Here is a 25,894-nt window from a genome sequence, read left to right as displayed (position 1 = left end):
TATTATTTACATAACCGAAACAAAAGATGCCTAAAACTATTATTAAAGCTAACTAATCGCTCATCTCTCTCATTTCAGATTGCAGCATTAGCACAATCTCTTCCGTACATGTTGGGGAATTCAATCAACGGCTCCTTGAAGCTAGCATTCAGTTTAAAAAGAAGCAAGGAAAAGGTTCCATCGACGTGTGGTGGCTTTTTGATGATGGAGGTAAGCCCCCCCTCAAAACCTATCACCCATTTTAGGTACCAGGATTATGTAAGATCTTACAACCCTATGTGAGATGTGCAAAACAACTAGCCAAAAAATGTAATTTAAAAAAAACATTTTTAAAGTCAACGACCATCCATTTTCAATATTAGTGGGGGGGGGGGGAAATACTTTCTTCTTAATTATGCAGTGTTCTGACTTGATTCACTGGTGTGAACAAATAACTTGATCTAATTTTTTTCATCTAGGGTTAATCCTCCTAATTCCCTACATTCTGACACTCCGGAAAAAGTGGAAGGATTGCAAACTGAAGATCTTTACTGGTGGAAAAGTTACTCGTCTTGAAGAAGAAAAGTTGATGTAAGAAAATCCATCTCCTTACGCCGAGAATAAACTTTTCCTGCTTCTTTGGCATTCTGTGATTCTTCCAGATTTCTTTATTGTTCCTCATCTGAAGACAGAATCTTGATGAACTCAAATATACTACTACCCCCATAAAGGAATTGTTAGGGAGGGGACATCTTCACCTTCACTCTTACACAAACTATCTGAACTGAGTTGCATCTTGCTCCTTTGGAATGCAGTCCCTTTCCTCCAGGGATTCTGGAGTAAATTCCGTCACATTTCCAAAACTATTTGCATATACAGGAGGAAAGGAAGAAAATGATGTAGGCAAAGCGGCTTGAAATATCTAAAGCACTGTGTAACCATTAGGTAGTAGAAGTAAAACTTGGATAGCTTATTGTATTGCAGAATTCCTTTTTAGAAACTTTCATTGTCAATGTTTCAGCTCCATGCCCTGCTAAAAGGTATTCTGGATTCTCTTTTATGTAGGCAGACAGAATGTGGTCTTGGAAGAACTGCATTTTATACATTAGACTGCAATCTTAGCACACTAACTTACTTCACTCTAAACAGGTTGTATTTTGTAATCCAGTGCAAAGGATTATCTATCAAAATATTGTATCCCATGCATACTGACCCTAAGGTATCATAAGTCAAGCTTTTTGAATTTTGGAATGAAAAGAGATTCCCTTTTTTTAATTTTTCAGGATGGCTTCACTATTAAGTAAGTTCAGAATAAAATTTGCCGACATTAATATAATTGGAGACATCAACATGAAACCCAATAAAGAAAGGTAAGCTTCAGCAAGTTTCTAAGAAATTGTGCAATTTTTTAAAAAGGGAACGTCTAAAAATGGAATATATAAAACCTGCTCTTGTTGCTGGTTAAGTCTTATTTTTCCATTTAGGAAAAAAATACCAAGCTAAATCACGGGTGTTCATTCTATTACTGCAGAGAAGGTAGCAAACTGCCAAAGAAAAATGGATTTTTAAAGTATTATTGGAATAGCTGGGCATTCTTGAAGCAGATGTCAGGCAACCATTGACATCCATTTTCTGTTAAAGGATAATATGCTTATTACCTAAATAACTATAATTTGTTTTATTTCATTTGTACACACGTACATACACACAAAATAACTTTAACCACTGTTGTTCTGTGAGGTCATTTGGGTGAATTGAAAGATACTTTATTCTGTTTTGAATTGTGGCTAATCATATGGCTATAAAGGCTATAATTTGTTTAGTAAATGTTAAATGAACGCTGGAATTGTAGTTTATTATCCCAAATGCAAGGGTAAGTACATGATTTGAACCCCGCCTGGCTATACTGCTGAGATTTTTCAGAGGCTTAAATATGCTATCAAAGTGCACTTTATCAGAAATCAAGGTAGAGTGCAAGTTAAAATCGATTGTATCACATTCAAATCTTTCTAATGCCATTATTTAGAAAGTCCAGACAAGCTTAGTATTAGTTATCTAGATGTAGCCAATTAACTTCAACATTATATTTATTGGAAGTAATTTCCAGAGATATCTTTGTTACCTCTGTAGCAACAAAGAAACATGGTGTGGCACCTTTGTTTTTATATGAAATAATTTCATTTATGTTCAATGGAATGGAGTTTGAAACTTACAATTAACAGTAATAAAAAATAAAGCTAGCATTATGGTATAATACAAGCAGACATTTTCCCAAAAAAAGTTGTTTCTCGTGTACACAACTATGAATATACTCTGCAGTACTGTGAAATGAAATATTATGTATAACTTTATAATAAATTCAATCTGGAATATAAATTTGACAGCAATGTCAAATATAAACTGGGGAAGTGTTACTATGCTGCAATGGCTATGCCCATGCTTAAAACCTGATAAATACAGTTTAAAGATTTTTATAGAATTCAGCTATCATTCCACAGCCAAAAGCTTGTCCGATCTTAAGAATATCTGTAAAATGAAGAGTTAGAGTCCTGCTGTGAAGTCTCTTTATAATTTCTGTTCCAGCTGGAAATTCTTTGAAGAGATGATTGAACCATACCGCCTTCATGAAAGCTGCAAAGATTTAACAACTGCTGAGAAATTAAAGAGAGAAGCACCATGGAAAATCACTGATGCAGAACTGGAAGCATTCAAGGAAAAGGTAACCAGCCATACCTTTAGTTACCTTTGACACTATAAAAGGAGCTATTTGAAAGAGAAGGCAGGGCATATAGATTACCACCAGGTTGGGGGGGGGGGAATCCATAATATCTATGGTTTATATCACCTGCTCTTTCTAACCAAATTTTACACATAATCGTTTTAAAGCCATAACTTTGATCGAGATTATTCGTTTTATTAACCAAGAAACTCCTTTACTTGGAGAGAGGTTTGGAGTTGGCAAAAACTTTGCTTCAAACCTTAGAGCAGTGTGTCTCAATCCTGGCAGTTTAGATAGTGAATTTCAACTCCCCAAATTGCCCAGCCGGCATTCTGGGAGGTGAACTCCACCCATCTTCGAGCTGTCAAGGATGAGGAACACTAACTTAGAAGAGAAGGCGTTTCAGTGGTGGGATTCAAATTTTTTTACTACTGGTTCTGTGGGCGTGGCTTGGTGGGCATGGCTTGGTGGATGTGGCAGGGGAAGGATACAGTAAAATCTCCATTCCCTCCCCACTCCAGGGGAAGGTTACTGCAAAATCCTCATTTCCTCCTGATCAGCTGGGACTCGGGAGGCAGAGAATAGATGAGGGCGGGGCCAGTCAGAGGTGGTATTTACCGGTTCTCCAAACTACTCAAACTTTCCGCTACCGGTTCTCCAGAACTGGTCAGAACCTGCTGAATACCACCTCTGCAACGTTTCTTTAATTGCCCTATAGCATATGCTTTCCAAAATCTGTACAAGTAGTCCTCATTTAACAATCCTAATTGGGACTGGAATTTCTATGTGGTCTTTAGGTCAGGACCACTTAGCAACAATAATTTCTGTGGTCCTTGTTCCTCAGTAGAACTCAGTCTCCTAGTTTCTAGGCCAGCACCTGAACAAATACAACACCTGAACTGGGATTCACTCTTCAGGAGGTGGATGGAGAGAACATCCAATACAAGAGATACATAATCCAGTACTGAATTCTGCAACAATTTCTATCATCCCACATCAAAGCGTTTGCGGAAAACATTAACCCTGAGCCTTTTCTTTGCACTGCTCAAGCTCCAATAGTAAATGTTAATTTGGGACATACAGTATATTATCTGAATGGGAACAGTACATACTGTATGACACTTAAGCTTCATTGTATATTCTCTCAATATTAAGGATAGCATTGTCTGGGATAGATGCCAGAGTAGAATGAGAGTAGGATTCAGTAGGATCATTGATCTGAGCACAAGACTAATTGTACATTTAAAAAATCCTTCCAACTCTTAATTTCTTTAAATAAATTTATGTTCATAGTTATTATATTCTGTAGCCATGAGTATTTCATTAAAGAGGTAAGATAAGTATGGATTCATATTGATTTAATAAGAGAAAATAATTATCCAACAAAGCTGTTTCTTGTTTCCAATTTGCAAGTTACATACTTTAATTTGCAAAAATCATACTTCAGTCAACAGATTTATCCAAAGACAGGCAGAATTGTACATGAACTCATTTCAAAGTTATTCATAAAGAAGGATGTCTGGAACGTAATTTAGGCTAAGGATGATAGAAAAAATAATTTCTAATGTAATTAACTTTTGATTTTAAACAGAGTTACCGTCAGGTCCGTTTGAATGAACTCTTACAGGAGCACTCTCGAGCTGCTAATCTAATTATTGTGTAAGTTATACATTTTTAATTTGTTGTCCCTACCGAGACTTTGGGGCAAGATTGTAAATTGAAATGTAGTCATCTACAGTTCGAATTAAGAGTTTTCTGTAGCTGTTTGCTTCCATCTGGTAACCTAGCCTAGGAGATAGGAGATGATTGACTGTATTTTTCGGACTATAAGACGCACTTCCACCTACCCACCCCCAAGTGGGTGGAAATGTCTGTGCGTCTTATAGAGTCAATATTGCAGCAGGGGAGAGGGGGGTTGGTGTGGTCAGCTGATCAGCTGTTCTAGGCGGTGGGGATCACCACCGCCCATTCACAGCAATCAGCAGTAAATGGGCTGCGGTGGCAGCGAGCATGCTGTGGCAAATGGGTGTCAGCAGCAAACAGACAGCAGAGGCAGATTTTTTTCCCTTGTTTTCTTCCTCTAAAGCTAATGTGCGTCTTATAGTCCAAAAATTACGGTATATTCCAGCAATGAGTATTACTAATATTTCCTCCTATTCAATTCAACAGGAGCCTACCAGTGGCAAGAAAAGGAATTATATCAGATTACCTCTACATGGCTTGGCTAGAAATCCTCTCTAAGAACCTACCTCCAGTTTTGCTCATTCGAGGCAACCACAAAAATGTACTAACGTTTTACTCATAACTCACCACCACCACCCCGGAGTCCATTACATGCATTCTGGACATAGCAATGGACTTAATATATCAAATAGACTCCCAACAGGATATTTTGCTATCTCAGAGTAAAAAAACAAATCATATCTGCAAAAAGGGGAGAAGAAATGGAAAACCAAGATTGACAGGGCAAAGTAAAATGGAAGAGAGTACCTTGGAAAGATAAAAAAGATCTGCATTCCACATTTCAAATCCCACTTTAAAAGTCTAGCTTTCATCACAAAGTCCCCTTGATGTCAGAATATACACTAACTTCCATTTGTATTATGAACATATTAGGTTTAATTACTGCAGTCCTGTGGTCCAGAGTACCGTACAATTCTAGCTATGCAAAAACTTCAATTCTCCCCCATAGAATCCAAAATGTATGATTCTATGTTCAATACCATACCTGCTTACATAACTTCAAAGTTTGTGTTCCATAAATAAATAAATAAAAATTTCTATTCATGAGTGTAGCTGGGGAGCAAAATGTCATGATTTATAAGGCGTAACATATAATTTCAAATTATCACCTCAAGATAAGATGAAATCATATTCAATCAACACTTAAGACAACTTTGAAAGCAAAAATATGTGTACTAACCTAAATTTTTAAAAAATTCATAATGATATTGATTTCTTTAGAACTATAAATGGAAGTAAACTAGCACAATGCCTTGGCACAACTTAGAAATGCTTTTTAATAAATTGTAATCTTTTTCTGACTGGTAAGAATATTTGAACTTGTATATTAATTTAATATGTTAACAATAAAAATGAATCAAGGATTTATCCCTATTGCATACTTTGATTTATTGATTTTTGTTTCCATGTGAAAAAATTTCAGAGGCATATTTATTAAATTTGTTGCAACACAAGCTGCACTGAACATTAGAAAAACTAACACATTCATCACAAATTTTTGTATACTAAAATTCCTATTATCCAAAACATCATAAACTGGCAACAAAAATACATGGTTTGTCATAATTCAAGTGATAAATATTACTAGCCATTCATAACATTTGACACACAATGATCTTAGAATAGTTAGATTTCATCTAAATAATCAGAGATATTTTTGAGTTTTGATTAGACATAATTTATTAGATAAGATTTGTGTTACTGATACAGCATCACCAAACAATATTAGTTTTGTAGAAACATTCTTGAGAGCAGAAACTATTGACTTTGTAATAAGAGACAGGAATGGATATAAATCCATTTACTCTTCTTGAAAAATACAGTAGCTCAGCATAATATACAGGATTGTAAGTATACAAAAGCAAAATTATCAAAGGATATTTAACTAGTTTTGGGGGAAGTAGCGAGAGAAAGTATTGACAAAAGACATCAGAATTCAAAATGAGACAGCACATGGGAAACAAGTGTTATTTTAATCAACCTTTCTCGACCCAGTAAAACTAGAGTTCCAAGAATTATCGGGCAAGTCATAATTCAACATTTTGAAATTGCCTTTTGCAAGATGCAAGGATAGGAATTCAGTTTGCTGGCATGAATATAGAGTTTGTTTCTGTGTACTGCTAGCAATCTTTTAAAAAAAGGTAGAGACTAATCCATACAGGATAGCTCAGCCAATACTGTAACATTAAGAATACCCTTCATGTTGCCAATAGTGTGCTTTTCAGGGGATTTACAGAAACAGAGCAGAGCCAGCTCAAGACCAATTTAGGCTGACCTGTTTTCAGGGGTTCTCCTGCAACTGGACTTACTTCAGGTGACTTACAAGGATGCATCCTTGCAATTTTGCCAGACTGATATGGGAGCCCACTGCATTTCTCCCCCAAATTCCGCTGAGTTTATTAGACTGCCCACTCTCTCCTACACCCATAGCCTGTCCAGGACAGCCATAACCATGGCAAGCCCATATCAGCTTCTAAAACCAACCAAGGCTGGTGAAGAGGCTCAAGATAAAAGAAGCCTCCAACTGAGATGTTTGAATGTTTAAATAATGGAAATTCAAACGATGCCTTGGTCATGGGTGCCTTTTTTGTTTAGGGAGGCTGTCTTAAAAAAAAAAATCAGATTTTCCAAACTTGGAATGGCCTCCTACCGAACAGAACCACCTCCAAACAGAAAAAGGAGAAGATTGATCTTCCACAAATCTATTAAAACATGGTTTTTCCAACAGGCTTGAGGATCCCATGGAAATAGAGATCTACCCAGAATCATCTTGCAGAGGAGATAGGGAGCGTAAAAGTTTAATAAATAAAATTTAAAAAGGGAGCCCACAAAGTTACACTGGGTGTAGGATGGTGGTCCATTGATTGTATTTACATCTGTTATATTTACATCTGTTTTTAATGGCTTGTTTCTCATGTGTGAGATAGGTGGCTATATAATCTTGATAAACAGTTCCGAAGATGAGCAGTTATACAGGTAGTCTTCTACTTATGACCACAATCGAACCCAAAATGTACGTTAAGTGAGAAATTTGTGAGTTTGCTTCATTTTACGACTTTTCTTGCCACCATTAAGTGAATCACTGCAAATGTTAAGTCAGTAACATGGCGGTTAAGTGAATCTGGTTTCCCCCATTGACTTTGCTCGTCAGAAGGTTGCAAAACGAGAGATTACGTGACCCCGGGATGCTGCAACGTTCATAAATACGAGTCTGTTGACAAGCGGCTCAATTTTGATCCCATGACCATGGGGAATGCTGAAATGGTTGCAAGTGTGAAAAATGATCATAAGTCACTTTTTTCAATGCCTTTGTAACTTTGTGGGAGCTGCGGTAGCGCAGTGGTTAGAATGAGGTACTGCAGGCCACTTCTGCTGACTGCCGGCTGCCAGAAGTTTGGCACTTCAAATCTCACCAGGCTGAAGATTGACTCAGCCTTCCATCCTTTCAAGGTCGGTAAAATGAGAACCCAGATTGTTGATGAACCCAGCAACAGGCCAGGGGTAAAATCCAGTAAACTGCTGACTCTGTAAACCGCTTAGAGAGGGCTGTAGAGCACTGTAAAGTAGTATATAAGTCTAAGTGCTATTGCTATTGCTCTCTCCATCCATCCATCCATCATCTATCCTTCCTCAAGGCCACTGAGCCTCAGTGGCACAGTAGTTAAGAGTGTAGTACTGCAGTCTACTTCTGCTGACTGTTGGCTGCCTGCAATTTGGCAGATCGAATCTCACCAGGCACAAGGTTGACTCAACCTCCCATCCTTCCAAGGTGAGTAAAATGAGAACCCAGATTGTTGATGAACCCAGCAACAGGCCAGGGGTGAAATCCAGCAGGTTGTGACAGGTTCCAGAGAACCGGTAGCGGAAATTTTGAGTAGTTCGGAGAACCGGCAAATATCACCTCTGGCTGGCCCCAGAGTGGGGTGGGAATGGAGGTTTTGCAATATCCTTCCCCCAGGAGTGGGGTGGGAATGAGGATTTTGCAGTATCATTCCTCCAGGAGTGGGATGGGAATGGAGATTTTGCAATATCCTTCCCCCAGGAGGGGAGGGAATGGAGATTTTGCAGTATCCTTCCCCTGCCATGCCCACAGAACCGGTAGGGAAAAATTTCGGATTTCACCACTGCAACAGGCTGACATTATCAACCGCTTAGAGAAGGCTGTATATAAAGTTTTAAGTGCTATTTCTATTTGAACAGTCATTAAATGAACTGTTGTTAAGTCAAGGACTACCCTGTTTTCCCCCAAAATAAGACATCCCCTTGATAATAAGCCCAATCGGGCTTTTGAGCGCATGGCAATAAGGCCCAGTGCTCATTTCAAGGTTCAAAAATAAAAATAAAAAAATAAGACAGTGTCTGATTTTCGGGGAAACACAGTAACTGAATAAAACGGGCTTTTAAAAAAGTATTACCCATAAATTACTGATGGAAAACAGAGGGCGAGAGATGATTGCCCTGCCTAGGGCTAATGAATGAACTTGTGACAGAATGGAAATTTGATCTGGGAATTGATTAGCTCATTTATGGCTCTAAAATAGGACTAATTCTAGGTCAGATTTGAAGCATTAAATCAGGAGTCTTCAACCTTGGCAACTTTAAGACTTGTGGACTTCAACTCCCAGAATTCCTCAGCCAGCAAAAAGCTGGCTAAGGAATTCTGGGAGTTGAAGTCCACAAGTCTTAAAGTCGCCAAGGTTGAAGACCCCTGCATTAAATGAATAAACGCATACATAGATATCATCTATGTCTCTGGGCAGATCAGAGTGGTTCGTTCCTAGCCCTCCATTCGTGGAACTGAAGACAATTAAGCTCATTAATTCAGGGAATCCCACCTGAGCATCCTTCCTAAAAGGGCCCCTTTTCTCCCTCAAGAGGCAAAGTCACCCTCGGGAAACCAAGCGAGGCCTCTGCTCGCCCCGAGGTCTCTGAAGCCAAACCCTGGTGAGAAGGCGCCTCGTGTGAACGCAGCTTTCCTGACTTCTCCTGCCCGAGGAGGAGGAGGAGGGTTGGGGAGGGGGGATAAAAACGACAAGGCTGCCATCTTAGCCTCCTCCCGGCCTACCAGAAACGACGACTTTTCTTTTCGCCCTCTGCGGTCTCGGAGGAGGAGGCGGCGGCGGCAAAAAGAGCGAGCAACACCAGGCCGAAAAAGGCCCTTCAGGCGCTGCCATGGCTCCCCTGCGCTACCTCAAGCACAGTAAGGACAAAGCTTTCATTTCTCTCTTTTCCCCCCCTCCTTTGAGGAAGGTGGACTCTTCCATAAGGAGTTGTACGGCCCTCTCGGCCTAGCCGAGAACCGTTGGGCAAAACCATTCCTATACGCGGGGGGGGGATGAGAAGAGGGTTCCGCCCTAAAAGGAAGACGGGGAAATAAGTAGCTCAGTTTAAAAAGCCTCATTCGTGCGTGGTTGTTTTTTTTTTTTTTTTTGGCCTCCCGCAAGAAAAGCAGCCGCCATTTTATTTACCTGACTGAAATTAGCAAACCAAGCCCCCTCAGTCGGGATGAAACCCCCCCAGACATACCTATATACACACAAACCAGGCATTCCTGGCTACCGTCCTCGTGGAAGAGGCAGAAAAAAACTGCCTAAATCCGAAGTGAAATCCCCTTCCCGCCCGCACCCGACATTCCTTAATAAAATTATTATTATTTTTCACACACAACCCCCCCCCCCATGCTGACAGACAGCAAATCCCGCCTCCGCCGCGCGCCCATTGGTTTACGGGGTCCTCGCGCGCCCATTGGCTTGCGTCAAATTATTATTATTATTTTTCCCTCCCTTATGCTGACAGACAGGGCAAATCCCGCCTCCGCCGCGCGCCCATTGGCTTGCGGGGTCCTCGCGCGCCCATTGGCCGCCGTTGCCGCGCGCCCATTGGCCGATGTTGCCGCAGGCGGGTCCCATTCAAAAAAACAAAAAAAAAAAAGCGCGGGCTTTTCGGAGCATCTCTCACTCTCTCTCCGTCTTCTTTTTCCCCCCCCTCAGAATTAGTCGCCCTTTTTCGCGCCGTCGCTATGCCAGTCTCCACGGCAATCCCCGGGGAACCTTCCAGCGCCAGCCTGAATATTCCCACCGGGGACACGACTTCCCAGAGCCTGCGCTTCGTCAAGCTGACCGACAACGCTTTTGCGCCTTCTAAAGGATCTTCCCGGGCGGCGGGCTACGATTTGTACAGGTAAGAAAGAAGGGTCTTGTGTGGAGATTTCGGACCACAATTGTCCCAAGTAGTAGTAGTAGTAGTAGTAGTAGTAGTAGTAGTAGTAGTAGTAGTAGTTTCCCCAAAAGGCAGCTGGATTTTCTTGGTCTTTTCTTTGAAAATGTTTCTTCAGAGGGATTATGGAGTCTGTCATCTGCACCTTTATAACTGTCTGGTTTGGTTCTGCAACCCAACAAGACAGACACAGACTTCAGAGGAGAATTAGAACTGCAGAAAAAACAATGGCTACCAACCTGCCTTCCATTGAGACCTGTATACTGCACGAGTCAAAAAGAGGGCTGTGAAAATATCTACAGACCCCTTGCATCCTGGACATAAACTGTTTCAACTCCTACCCTCAATAGAATAGAATAGAATTATTTATTGGCCAAGTTGCCTCTTGAAAAAAAGGACAACCATGACTGAGAATCTCCATAGACACTAATTGATTTCAGTTCCATGAATGGAGGACTAGGACTAGAGTAGAAGTGAACTGAATTGAATTGAATTGAATTCTTTATTGGCCAAGTGTGATTGGACACACAAGGAATTTGTCTTTGGTGTATAAGCTCTCAGTGTACATAAGGAGAATAAAATACATTCATCAAGAATCATTGAATTGAAATGAAATGAATTGAATTATTTATTGGCCAAGTTGCCTCTTGAAAAAAAGGACAACCATGACTGAGAATCTCCATAGACACTAATTGACTTCAGTTCCATGAATGGAGGACTTGAACTGAACTGAACTGAATTGAATTCTTTATTGGCCAAGTGTGATTGGACACACAAGGAATTCGTCTTGGTGCATAGGCTCTCAGTGTACATAAAAAGACAAGATACATTCATCAAGAATCATTGAATTGAATTCTTTATTGGCCAAGTGTGATTGGACACACAAGGAATTCATCTTGGTGCATAGGCTCTCAGTGTACATAAAAAGACAAGATACATTTGTCAAGAATCATAAGGTACAACACTTAATGACAGTCCTACGGTACAAATAAGCAATCATACTAGGAAACCATCAATATAAATCGTAAGGATACCAGCAACAAGGTTAGAAAACAACGCTATAGAGCACTGCACACCAAGACAACTAGACACAGGACAGTTTTTTCCCGAACGCCATCACTCTGCTAAATAAGTAATTTCCTCAACAATCAAACTATTCACTAAGGCTGCATTACTATTACTGTTAGTCTTTTCATTGTTCCTATCACCCAGCTCCTCCGGCTTATGGTGGCATGACTGTAACTTAGTTGCTTGTATCCTTACGATACTGTTTCCTACTATGATTTGATTGCTTATTTGTACCTTATGACTATTTTTAAGTGTTGTACCTTATGATTCTTGACGAATGTATCTTTTCTTTTTATGTACACTGAGAGCATATGCACCAAAGACAAATTTCTTGTGTGTCCAATCACACTTGGCCAATAAAGAATTCTATTCTATTCTATTCTCATCCAAGAAATTTCAGATGAACTGAGGAAGCTTCTTGGAAGAGAAGAGAAGTGAAATGTTTTCAAAGAAAGTCCACCTGCCTTTTGGGGTGTGGGGAAAAAAAACACATTTGAGACAAGGAGTAGGGTGGACTTCTTACAGCTTGAAACCGATCTTTAATCAAAGAATTAGCAATTGCTGCATTGTTCTTTTTAATGGTGGGCTGTCAGTATGTGTGAAATGGGTGGCTATATGGATTTGAATAATATCATTGAGCAGTTTGTCTTTCAGACGACTTTTTTCAGAGTATTCTGTACTAACCAATAAAACACGTTTTTCTTCCAGTACTTTTCCAAGCAAATAACACTACTGGTACAATAAAACAATAATTCATTCATTTGAATCCAAGATCCACCTGTAACTCCAATCTGCAGATAATGCTCACTTAACAACTTCAAATTGGGACCAGCAGCTCTTGCTAAGCAATGGCGCTGTTAAATGAGACATGTGACGGCAGGGACAGTTTGCTATTTTATTGCCAACTTCTCCATTGGTTTTCCTCATTGGAAGCCAGTTGTGGGCATGCAAATGGCAATTGTGTAGCTGTGGATCAATACAACAATCATAAATCCTCACCACCCTCAAAGTGCATGAATGTCCATAGTGACGGCAGGGACACAATTGTACAGATGGTCTTCGACTTTCAAGCATTAGTTTAACGACTGTTCAAAGTTACAGCAGCACTGAAAAATATAATTTATGACCGTTTTTCACACTTACAAACTTTGCAGCATCCCTGTGGACACGTGATCAAAATCCAGACATTTAGCAACTGATTCATATTTATGACGGTTACAGTGTCCGGGGATCATGTGATCTGCTTTTGGGACCTTCTGACAAGCAGAGTCAATGGGGAAGCCAAATTTACTTAACCATGTTACTAACTTAACAGCTGCAGTGGATCAGTGGTTAGAGGGCAGTACTGCAGGCTACCTCTGCTGACTGCCAGCTGACTGCAATTTGGCAGTTCAAATCTCACCAGGGTCAAGGTTGACTCAGCCTTCCATTCTTCCAAGGTCGGTAAAATGAGGTCCCAGATTGTTGGGGCCAATAGGCTGACTCTGTAAACCACTTAGAGAGGGCTGTAAAATGGTATTTGCTATTGGTATTGCTATTGCAGTGGTATTTGCTATTGGTATTGCTATTGCAGTGATTCACTTAACTGGTGAGAAAAGTCATAAAATGAGAGAAAGCTCACTTAACAATTGTCTTGCTTAGCAACATACGTTTTGGGCTCAGTTGTGGTCATAAGTTAAGGACTACCTGTGTATTAAAAAAGTGTATAAAAAGAAATGATTTCTGCATACAATTTGAACTTTACTGATTTTTTTATCTTAGATATTTATTTTTTGTTTGGTTTGTTTGGTAGTGCATATGATTGTGAGGTCCCTGCTGTAGGGAAAGCTGTTGTGAAAACAGATATTCAGGTTGCCCTTCCTACAGGCTGCTATGGTCGAGTAGGTAAGTTGTTAAACAGAAAAATTGTAATCTTATAGGTTTGCTAAACCTTTATTTGAAAATTAGAAAGTGTGTCATATTTAACACTTTTTTCTTTCTTTGATTTAAGCTCCTCGATCTGGATTAGCTGTAAATCATTTCATTGATGTTGGTGGTGAGTAATTGTTTCTGAATGCAATTATATCAGTATATGCATTTAGCTGCTGCAGCATAAAGTGCATATTTCATTATTCTTAATTTAGAAAAAAAATATTCTTAATGAAATAAATTGACAGGCTCCAAAATGTGGTTTTGCTTATTTACATTAATTTGCATATTTAATAAGATGGCAGTACTGTACTCTTACGTTCTGGGAACAGAAGTATTGAAAGATGAAATGTGAGTTTTCTTTATTACATAAACAAGCTCCCTATAATTTTAGGGAAGCTAAACGATGGAACATATGTTCTTTGCAATAATTTATGATCAACTTAATTAAAGCACATCTGCTGAAGAAATTGACCGTGAACTAAGCTCTGCAGAAGTATATGCTAGCAGTTGGCTAGATACATTTATCCACTGCATATATTTATTTCAATTAAGCAATGTTTGGAAACAAACATTTTCAAACTTTATTTTTAAGGAATCCACACACATATCAAAAAAGTGTAGTCTTCGCTTAAGAAATTCCTGTGCAAATGGTGAAATAATCTTTTGCGCAGTAGACCATAACCTGGTTGTTTTGAGGCTTGCCAGCATAGCTAACTTGGTTGATGTGTGTGTATAATATCTGTGTGTGTGTGTATTTTATATGTATGTATATGTGTGTGTGTGTGTGTGTGTGTGTGTGTGTGTGTGTGTGTGTATCAAACATACAGTGAAACATCTATACTGTTGCATCCTTTTTTCTTTTTTTAACAGCTGGAGTAATTGATGAGGACTACAGGGGAAATGTTGGTGTTGTATTGTTTAACTTTGGAAAGGAACCATTTAAAGGTAAAAAAATAAATAAAGTTAATGTTAAGCTGATACTTTCCTTAAATTTCCTGCTTTTAAATTAGAACATACATGTAAAAGGTGAGTGCCGATCAGTTTTGGCAGAGCAACTGAGGGAGCTTCAGGACAATTTTCTCTTGATGGAGACACGTATACTGCCTTGCAAATATGGCATTAATCAAAACATCCCAACTCTTCAGCTCACCAACCCCTCTATAAAATTTTAGATTGTTCTTTGACCTCCAAACATTTAGTATATGAAAATAAATACTACCAACAGCACTGCCACTGGTAGCAAAAACAATAAAGGATAGTCCAATTGACCCTTGCAGAATATTGACCACACTGGGCAAGCCTAGCGTGAATAATATGTATCCAGCTGGACTTTATAAGCAGTCATCCAATCTCCCAAGAGGAGAAACAAGTCATTTCCTTACATTGTCCTTAGTTTAATTGCACAGTATTGTTCTGGCATTTTCCTTACACTGATGTGATAATAATAATAATAATAATTTTATTTCTATACCGCCCTTCTCCCGAAGGACTCAGGGCGGTGTACAGCCAATTTAAAAACACAAGACACAACAATAATTAAAAATTAAAATAATTAAATAGATTTGGCCGATTTAAAACCCCCAAAATTTAAAATATATATATATAATGTGTTGTTGTTTTTTTAAACAATGTCACTTTTTAAATTCCTTTTTTTTTTTTTTTTAAGTTAAAAAGGGTGACAGGATCGCTCAACTAATCTGTGAGCGCATCTACTATCCGGTTCTTGAAGAAGTCAAGGTAAGAAATGGGAAAGAAATAACTGCTAACTCAGGTATCTTACCGTTAATAAAATATAGGAATTAAATGGATTTATTTAATGTAGGGGATAAGGGTGAAATCTATTCGGTTCACATTTACTTCAGAATCTCCATTTTTGTCTCAACTGCAGAGTTGAGTTTTTAGCAATATAACGAATTGCTTTTGAAAATAGATTAGTTATGGATGATTATAAGAAACCTAGGCTGTCATTTATTGGAATGTTTAGGATGTTTATATATATAAATATAGAGGTAGACTGTTCAGTGACCATATGAATTTACAACAACACTAAGAAAAGATTTACCACATCGTTGAGTGAACTTGCACCCATCGCAGTGTCCCCAAAGTCACATAATTGTGGTTTGGCAACTGGTGCATATTTATGCCAGCCACAGCATCCCACAGTCATTATTTGTGCCCTTCATAGCAAGTTTCCAACAAGCAGAAGTTAGTGGAGAAGTGGGTGGCAAGTCAGGGTCACATGATGCTATAAGTCTGGCACATTCACCCAATGTTCTGACCTAGGCTTCCTGAGTCATTAAAACACACAAGTAGTCCCAAAAACCTCTTTTATCGCAACAGCTGTGAATTCTGTTCATTCACAGAGGAGTCCCAATTAGTTATAAAGAGTCCTTCAGGATAATCACCCACCTTTATCTCCCTTGACACGCTGCCAAAGACCTACTTGGCAGAACCACACGGAGTCCAGAATCAAACAGCTTCAGGCTTTAAGCTGAATCGAATGAACAAACGTTGCTTCCTGCAAAGGCCCACATGCCTTTGCTCCTCTTTTAAGTCTTATGGGAGGGGCCAATCATCTCCCAGCCCTACTCCCGAGTTGTCCCTTTTGTTTTAGCTGTTCTTGCCTTCTGGCAGCTCTGCATATGCGCTCAGTGAGAACAGGCTCCCCCTGTTCCTCTGCCTCGCTGAGGTCCAACTCTGGAGGCTCTGGAGGCAACACGTACCTCCCAGATGGCCCTTTCTCTGCCTCGGACCACAACACCCAATGTTACACTTTACGACTGTGCCACTTAGTGACAGTCAGCAATCCCAAATTGTGGTTAGTGGGGATTACAATTGGGATTTCATGTGTGCACTTTTTTCTTTTACACCTTTTTTCCTCTGTTATTCAATTAAACGAATTGCTTCTATTTTTCAGGTTTTGGATGAAACAGAACGTGGCTCAGGCGGTTTTGGATCAACTGGGCAGAAATAAAGGAAACTTTTATACAGTATATTTTTATACACCTTTTTAAAATGTAAATAAACTTTGATAGAAAATTGTGGGATTTCTATTTTTTTTTTTTTTTCTTATAAAGGAGAGATGGATTTAAAAATATTACTGCAAGGAAAAGAACATAGATCACTACAGGCTGTGTTTACTTAGTGCTGTTGTAGGGAGAGGAATCTGCCAAAGATAACTTTCAGAGACTACTTAAAACCTGCCCCCAAACCCTTGTTTGCAATCATAATCTTCCAATCAAATTTTAACTGGAATTGTTTTAAAAACAAGTTACAATTAAAAAGGACACTTGGAATCAGTTATAGTTAGTCCTCACCTAATATCCACATTCCATGACTGAAGTTAAGACTACAGAGCAAGGAGGGCTTACAACGAGTCACACCATCCCCACACTTTCATAGTCTCAATTTGGGCACTTGGCAACGCAATGACATTTCAGTGTCCTGCAGTCTGAAAATGTGTCTCGTTAACTGAGTTGAATGGAATCCACACGGCATTGCAAATACAGTACTAGAGATCCTATTCAAATTGCAATCCTGGGTCTGGCAAGACCATAGTAAAGAGCTCATCAAAGCTAGAAAATTGCTGCTGCATTAATGTGACACAACTTAAGCAAGCCTTATCTAATTCTACTTGTTTTAAACAAAATTTAAACTGGCATTGGAACCCTGTTTTTCAGCCACTAAAATTCTTGTGTGTTTCTTCTCTCTGCAAATATTTATACAAATGTAATATTAAGTATATTTTAAAAAATCACAAGAGCAAGAAGCTCACTACCGTAAAGCCAAAAAGTTGACCGGGCAAGCATGTGACATGCTCAACGATCAATACTTTTGTTCCCTGTCAAATATATAGACTGAGGGGTGAAGGATTACAATCATTTCCACTTTAGCAAATAAACCACTAGATGGCACTTGAAAATAGCCTTTTCCTATTTTTTTTTTCCTCCCTTTCCTCAAAAATGCCTAGGTCTGTAACTAATCAATAGCCCTTCCCATGAGATTATGTTGGTGGAAAGCAACAGCAATGCTTGAGAGAGAGTTGGCAAAAAGATGTCATGGCATGGAGAGAAACAGAATCTACAACTGAAAAGATTTTGGAAGGCTGGCCTGTTTGCACAATTGTTCCTGGCTTACAAACACACACACACAAAAACCTTTCCCCAGCTTGGTTTTTCAACAAGAATGGAAAAATATAGCAAAGAGAAACATTCCTCTTCTTAATTATTTTTCTTTCTCAGTCCATCAACTTTCATCTCAGTTCAAACTTGATTCTTGCAAGTATGTTCGGTGCTTTGCATTTTAGTGCGTGGCACTCTCAAAACAGCAGGATTTTGTGGTCCGTTAACACCATTCCTCTATTTCTGCCTTGGCTGGGACCCTAGGAATCATTCAGAAAGATAAGTGTCTGCCATTGTCCTTCGGCTTCAAGGTCATTGAATAAGCTCCAGTATAAACTGACCTGCTAATTTGCCTTAGCAAATCATTCCCTGCAAGAATAATTCCTTTTATTCAATGGGAGTTAAAAACTTTTTTGGGGGGAAGGGTCAGCTTTGCAATTTTCAGCTTGGATACAGCTGTGACCTTGGATGAAGCCATTTTTGCTTCATTGCTTCCCATTGGTGTGAATGCGATACACACTCAATAAATTGTTGTTAGTTGCAAAGTCGTGTCCAACCCATCGCAACCCCATGGACAATGTTCCTCCAGGCCTTTCTGTCCTCTACCATTCTGGAGTCCATTTAAGCTCACGCCGACTGCTTCAGTGACTCCATCAAGCCACCTCGTTCTCTGTTGTCCCTTCTTCTTCTTTGGCCCTCAGTCTTTCCCAGCATTAGGCTCTTCTCCAGGAATTCCTTGCTTCTCATTAGGTGGCCCAAGGATTTGAGTTTCATCTTCAGGATCTGGCCTTCTAAAGAGCAGTCAGGGTTGATCTCCTCTAGGACTGACCGGTTTGATCGCCTTGCAGTCCAAGAGACTTGCGGAAATCTTCTCCAGCACCAGAGTTCAAAGGCCTCCATTCTTTGGTGCTCAGCCTTTCTTATGGTCCAACTTCACAGCCATCCATTGCAACTGGGAAAACCATATCTTTGACTACATGCACTTTGCGTATTCAATACATAGAGTTCGCTAAATATGGAGATTCTCAGTCATCCAGGTCATGATTGTCCCAAAGGTGCTTTTTCAAGAGGCAACTAGACTTTCTGGTTTTTCTAGAGAGCTGAAGTAGCTTCTTGAATAAGAAGCAAAATGTCTCCAAAGAAAAACCAGAAAGTCCCGTTGCCTCTTGAAAAAGCAATTTTGGGACAATAAATTGAGATGTTCTTGTTACAGACTCTTTCCAAAATAGGTAGGCACCACTAGCTCACAAACCATCCCATTAAAGGGAGGAAGGGAAGGGGAAAAAATATTTGCTTGTTCTTTCAAGCAAAGATTTTTGCTTGAAAGAGCAAAAATGTGAGTTTTGGAGAATGTGCTCTAAAATTTTATTTGGGATGACTATGCGGCAAGGAACACCTTTGAGTGTAATTTCTTTTCTGTACTCTTTTCCAGCACTTGTCAGAAATGTTAATGTTAATTAATCAGGTGCCTATTTTGTATGTCTTTAACGAAGTTAATTATCCATGTTTTGGAAGAACAGCTAAATAATAGCCACCCAAATGTGTTCCAAAATCCAGCAAATATTTCCTTTGACTACTAATTGCGATAAGACAATTAAATAAATCTATATATTCGTCATTGAAAACAGCTCTCCAAAACGAAATCGCTTTTAACTTTAATGTGAACATTTTATGCTTTAGAGTCTGGACAGCACAGCACAGAAACAAAGAACAACAAAAAAAAAAAAGAAGATAATAATTGAGATTAACTCCAATTGTCCAGGACAAAATTACTACAAGATGTCATAATTGGACAAAAAACCAGTCTTCTTTCTTTTCCAACTAAACAGAGCCAACCAGATGTCTTCAGGCCTCATTTTTGCCACCTGCAGAGATCATAGCACTGAAAATTCCTCCTATACCCGAGAGAAGGATGGCTTCCGAAAAATGTAAATTATAGATGTTAACATCTCCTCATCTGACCCTTTCAAAAAGAGAGGGGGGAAAAGGCCATGAATCAGCCTTTCCTTAATCTGCTATCCTCTAAATATATTGTATTACTATTGTGGCTTGATTATCTAACCATCATGATTATAATCGTCCTGTCTTAATTCAGAGACGCTGCTGTACAGTGATGGAGCAAATGCTTAAGGCTTCCCGGTCTGTCTTTCACCATGTTCATATCGGGAGATTATTTATTATTAATGCACAAAAGGCTTGTCAATCGGGAAGCATGGATATGCAAGAACACAAAGCAGTAACATCATAGCGGGAAATCTGTGCGCATTATGGTATTTGGGAATGGCCTCGAAAGACAAGGTGAAGAAATACTGCTTAGGGAAGGGTCAGATAAAAGGGGACATAGCCCACAGAACCATAGGGAGCAGAGCAAGATGCTCAGGAGAGACCCTCTCCAAATGATCAGGCTGTAAAAGTGATGGTGGGAAGAACTGTACTTTAAGACAGGGGTCCCCAACCTTTCGGACCTCAGGGACCACTAAATTCATAATTTTAAATCCCGCGGACCATTAATATGATCTGCCTAATGACCGGCTGGGCAGGCGTGGCTAGGTGATCATGTGACTTGGTGGGCGTGGCCAACTCGATGTCACTCATGTTGAGGGGTGCCTCGCCAGCCTCTACGCGCTCCTCCCCTCCCAGCCACTCCTCGCCTCCCCGCCCGGGCTCCTTAGGGCCCCAACAGGAAGCAGTTGTTGGAGCTAAGCAGCCACCCCGAGAAAGAGTTGGCAAAACAGCTCGGTTCAAATTGGATCTGACCGAGAAGGAGGCTCAGCAGAAGGACCTCACTGAGGACTAGGAGCATAGGCTTTCCAAGCAGAGGGAAGACCTGCGGGAGTGCAAGGCCAGGGACCTGTGCCTGGAGGCTCAGCGGGCTGAGATGGTCAGCCAATTCCAGGCCATGATGCAGTCCCACATGAACAAGGCCCTCCGGCTCTTTGTCACTAGCGGCACTTCCCTCCAGCCTTCGCCCAAAGACCCACACCAGGAGGCTGAAGCAGACCCCAAGTAGGAATTTCTACCCCCCTCCGACCCACACGAAAAGACCCCAAAGGGGGAGACTCTCAGCAGCAACATAAACGTTCATTGCACATATCCAGTCCAGGGGTCGTAGTTTGAGGACCCCTGATTTAGTGCAAGATAAAAAATGCAAATAATTTCTCTGCGGACCACCAAAAGTTTCTCGCAGATCACCAGTGGTCCACGGACCACCAGTCGGTGACCGCTGCTTTAAGACGTACAAGATTCTGTTAATGTAGCCTTACAATCAAGTAAATTAGCTCATCGGCTGTTTTTTTCCTGTGTACCTGGGAAGGCTGACAGAACCCCGTCCAGTCAACCAAACTACAATTTTCAGGCACTGCTGCATGCAAAAAGTATCGCAATGAAGGAATCCAGAAAATGGTAATTCAGCATTTAAGAGAGCTAGGGTTTCCCACCTCCGCTCGAAACCTGAGCCATACAAAGCCAACGGGGATATCCTTGAGGGAGAGAAACTTACAGATTAACCGAGTTGGAACAGACCTTGTAGGTCATCTAGTCCAAGCAAGACACCCTACACCATTTCTGACAAATGGCAGTCCAATTCTTGAAGGTCTCAAGTGATGAAGCTCCCACAACTTCCAAATGATTGTTTAGACAAGGAAGAAGAAGAAAAAAACCTACAGGAAAAAGCAAGGCCAGAGAATTTTTTTAACTACTGGTTCTGTAGGCGTGGCTTGGTGGGCATGGTGTGGCTTGATGGGCGTGGCAGGGGAAGGATACTGCAAAATCTCCATTCCCACCCCACTCCTGGGGGAAGGATATTGCAAAATCTCCATTCCCACTGTTGTGTTCGGCGGCTCCCAGCAACAAGGGACACTGCCTGGGGATTGGCTAAGAGGTGTGGCCTCGTAAATGCGGGAGTATCTGTGCTTTGCTATTGGTTGTGCTCTGACAGCTAGTTGGCATTTAGGAGCTGTCATGTTACCTCAGTTTTTGCCCCTGTTGTGTTCAGCCTGTTGGTTAATAATAAAGTTTCCTTGTTAACACCACTATCAGTCCCAATTAATGCCTGCGCTGAGAATATAATACTGGCGACGAAGGAGTGGAGAACTACAAATGGCGCCGCCTACATTTGCCCCTTTCGATGCTTCCTCAGAGGTTTGGGACGCTTACATGGAAAGGTTCGAATGCTTCTTGGAAGCAAACGATTTCACCGATCTTTCTGGGGGTAAGAAGAGGGCGCATTTCCTTAATTCTTGCGGGCCAGAGGTTTTCGCGACCGCTCGGGCGTTGTTCGCACCTACCCCAGTGCATACTGTGGCCTGGGACGTCCTACGGCTTAAATTGAAGGACCATTACTCCCCCGCCCCAGAGGTGGTATTTGCCAGTTCTCTGAACTACTCAAAATTTCCACTACCGGTTCTCCAAACTACTCAAAATGTCCCCTACCAGTTCTCCGAACTACTGAAAATTTCTGCTACCGGTTCTCCAAACTACTCAAAATGTCCCCTACCAGTTCTCCGAACTACTGAAAATTTCTGCTACCGGTTCTCCAGAACCTGAGTCTTCGGAGAGGGACGGCATACAAATTGAATTAATTAATTAATTAATAAAACCTGCTGGATTTCATCCCTGAACCAAGTCAAAGAGTTGGGGAACAGCTGGCCAAGGCAAACAGCTTTGCTACCATCCGTTATCGTTAAATATCATCATTATTCGGCTGGGATGCCTTCTATGAAAAGTTAGAGTTGCCCTCAGAACTGGTGGAACTCATTCATTGCTCTTCTGGAGCCAATGGGGACCATCTGGCCCCCGTGTTCAGCTTTTACTCACTCCGTATAATGTTTTTTTTCCATGCCGTTTGGACTGATTTGGAGGTAGAGCCTCTGACCACACCTCGCTTCAGTAATAGATCATGTCGATTAGAATAACGTAATTTATTCTAGCCATGCCAAAAAATAGACTGCTTCCAAAGGCCCGGAATGCTGTTGTGTCAAATATGCCTCGAAAGCCAGTTTGGCACAATGGGGTATGTTCCTTTTCTCCTGCTTTCTGGCCCAAATCATTCAACTTGCAAAGCAATCGTTGGTCCAAAGTTGTTGCTAAGCAACATTCCAGAGTTGATTGTTAAGACAGTGGCACATCTGCATTATTTTCCCCACTGTGGTTCGATCTGGAACCCACCCAAACATTTGGGAACATGCATCGGCTCCCTCATAGCTCCAGGTTGGGATGCAATCGACAACTCAATGTATATAATGCCAGCTTAAATCTGCAGGAATTGATGCTTTAGAGCAGTGATGGCTAACCTTTTTCCCATCGTGTGCCAGGAGCAGGAGGGGTCGCACACACACATGCCCACACCCATAATTCTATGCACCCTGTGCATGCATGCACACACACACACACCCCCACTACTGGCATGCGATGGCACGGTAGGCCCGTTTTTTGCTCTCCCCAGCCTCCAGAGCCTTTCTAGGAGCTTGGGGAGGGCGAAAACGGCCTTCCCCACCCCTCTGGAGACCCTCTGGAGGCTGGAAACAGCCCATTTGCCAAGTTCTGGTCCCAGAGGGGGAGTGGGGAAGGTCATTTTTACCCTCCCCAGACTCCTAGAGGTCCTCCAGAGGCAGGAAACAGCCTGTTTTCCTACTTCTGGTGGGCCCAGAAGGCCCCAAAATCAGCTGGCTGACGCTCGCAGGTGTGACAGAGCTGAGCTTGCATGCCCACCAATATGGCTACCCAGGCCACCTGTGACACGCTTGCCATAGGTTCGCCATCATGGCTTTATAGCAATAGCAATAGCACTTAGACTTATATACCTCTTTACAGTGCTTTAAAGCCCTTTCTAAGCAGTTTACAGAATCAGCCTATTGCACCCAACCATCTGGGTCCTCATGTTACCCACCTCGGAAGGATGGAAGGCTGAGTCAACCGTGAGCCTGGTGAGATTCGAACTGCCAAATTACAGGCAGCCGGCAGTCAGCAGAAGTCGCCCTGCAGTACTGCACTCTAACCACTGCGCCACCACAGCTCATTGTTTAATGTTTTTAATGGTTCACTCTTTCTTGAGCCAACCCCTCAACTACGGTACCCGCAATTGTGCGGGCAGACCTATGTTTTTGTCTCATTTTTGTGTCGTCTTCTTCCCAGATTTATTCTTTTGAGCTTCGCAAACTAGCTCACAACCCTGAGAATTTTTCTGCTGGGTCTCCTATCTTAATACTCCTCAGGATGGCCTTTGCTGGAGTTTTTCCCCAGTTAAATTGGAGGTCTTCTCTGAAAAATATGTCAACCGTATTTTTGGGAAGGTTCCATCTGTTGCCGAATACCAAAGAAAGGGATGGCATGACACCGTCAAGGCTAAAACTTGAATGGGATTGGTTGAGAATTCAATGCATTAATATTGTTATGCCCCAGAACAATAGCTTTGTCTTCCAAGTATTTCTAAACAGCCGAAAGTTGAGGTCAAAAAGAGAGAAAAAAAAAGGTCACAATTATATCTTCCCATCAGTGGAAGGTGTTTCTCACCAAGGCTGCCAAATTATTATTATTATTTTATTTCCCAGCATAACGGACTTCTCACCCTGGCTGCCAAATATCTCATTCTTTTCTCAGTGTGCACTGTTTTGGTCTCCTTTACCCGTATTATAGAAGTCCTCTACTCTTATTTCAGTTATTGATTTATTAGTAAGTCATTTATTGTTCTTCCTATTATATAAGACATTTTTAAAAAGATATTCAGCCAGCATTCCGACATCTGGACTTGGCAAAGCCTGGTCCTTCTCATTCGTTCCGCTCTAAGTTTACGAGGACCAGGGGAGCGAATTTGTGTACAATTAATAAAACTTAATGCCAATGAAATCCGTATCCAAATCTCACAAGAATTTAAGGTCACCACTGGATGGGGTTTTTTTTCCCCCAGTGATCTTTGTTGAAAATGGCCATGGTTTAAATGTTGGCCCAGTAAAAAGTGGGCGTTGCTATTTAGCCAAAGAAGCGGAGAGCGATGAGAATTTGCTAGAAATAGATAAAAAGTTAAAATAAAATTGATACTCTTCACCATTTTTGGGATGTAGAAACCGTCTTTAGTCCATTTCAGACACTGTTATTGGGAGACCCACGATATTTATTATTAAATATTTTTAGTAATATTTGCATGATGTTCGGGCTAACCCCGTTTTAAGTCTGATTACTAAACTATAATTAAGCTCAATCCACCATCTGAAGACCAGTAGTTTATCTATGGCTTTCATAAATTCTTCTTTTAAAATATGGTACATTAGACTAGCAAAGGAACGCTAATCATCTGTTCATTATAGGCTACAGAGAAAATAGAAAAGATTATTTATGACAGTCCTCCTATGGATATTTATTAGTTCATTCTTATGTTTGTTCATTTAGATTAGCATTCAAAGCACTGGTACAATATCCCACTATTCTGGACTTACATCTTATATTGTTATATTATAGAGCCGTGAAATGGTGGGATTCAGCCAGTTCGCACCTATTCGGGAGAACCAGTTGTTAACTTTCTAAGCAGTTTGGAGAACCGGTTGTTGGAAGAAATCTTATTTTGTTTTTTTTTTCCACTTTACAGGGCTAATCCTGTAAGGAACTGAAACATTCTGGTGTTGTTTCTAGCCTAATCTTTATTGCCCTGCTTACAGAAACTGCCTCTCTGGTTAATCCTTATTACATTGTAACAGCTAAGGCGAAGCGCCCATCGACATGAGTGACATTGAGTTAGCCACGCCCACACAGTCACATGACCACTGAGCCACGCCTACCCAGCTGGTCATTAGGGCGGAGAGCCAGTTAAATTATTTGAATCCCACCACTGGAGCTGTGGTAGTACAGTAGTTAGAGCCTCACCATGCTCAAGGTCGACTCAGCCTTCCATCCTTCCGAGGTGGGTAAAATGAGGAGCCAGATTGTTGGGGGCAATATATTGGTTCTGTAAACCACTTAGAGAGGGCTGTAAAAGCACCGTGAAGCGGTATATAAATCTAAGTGCTAGTGCTGTTGCAAATCATTATTTATTTATTACTTCTTGAATTTTATATGTCCCCTTTCCTTCAGAAGCTCAACATGGCTTACATGGGCATTTTATCCTCACCACAACAAACTGGAGGTTGGTTGGACCCAGTGGTGGGTT

General features: G+C 40.8%; 2 protein-coding genes across 3 annotated transcripts in view; both read left to right on the top strand.

The window, feature by feature from the left end:
- The window catches only part of SLC12A1 (solute carrier family 12 member 1), a 48,318-nt gene extending 43,315 nt beyond the window's left edge, over positions 1-5,003 (top strand). For both annotated transcript variants that reach the window (XM_070953782.1, XM_070953781.1), the window contains exons 21-26: positions 79-210; positions 459-570; positions 1,263-1,349; positions 2,563-2,698; positions 4,290-4,357; positions 4,868-5,003. In XM_070953782.1, the coding sequence (XP_070809883.1) occupies positions 79-210; positions 459-570; positions 1,263-1,349; positions 2,563-2,698; positions 4,290-4,357; positions 4,868-5,003 (671 nt within the window). The remainder of the gene's footprint in view (positions 1-78; positions 211-458; positions 571-1,262; positions 1,350-2,562; positions 2,699-4,289; positions 4,358-4,867) is intronic.
- A 4,523-nt stretch (positions 5,004-9,526) lies between these two features.
- Positions 9,527-16,675, top strand: DUT (deoxyuridine triphosphatase). Its single transcript, XM_070953783.1, has 7 exons — positions 9,527-9,641; positions 10,432-10,621; positions 13,518-13,609; positions 13,716-13,760; positions 14,507-14,581; positions 15,303-15,373; positions 16,554-16,675. The coding sequence occupies exons 1-7, from the start codon at positions 9,614-9,616 to the stop codon at positions 16,608-16,610; spliced, it is 558 nt and encodes a 185-aa protein (XP_070809884.1). The 5' UTR covers positions 9,527-9,613; the 3' UTR covers positions 16,611-16,675.
- The last annotated feature ends 9,219 nt before the right edge of the window (positions 16,676-25,894 follow it).

This window comes from Pituophis catenifer, unplaced genomic scaffold (genome assembly GCF_029215685.1).
Source record: "Pituophis catenifer annectens isolate HBS135680 unplaced genomic scaffold, rPitCat1.0.hap2 SCAF_14, whole genome shotgun sequence".
Lineage (NCBI taxonomy): Eukaryota > Metazoa > Chordata > Lepidosauria > Squamata > Colubridae > Pituophis > Pituophis catenifer.
Note: the sequence above shows the minus strand (reverse complement) of the source record. Positions and strands in the feature narration are given on the sequence as shown.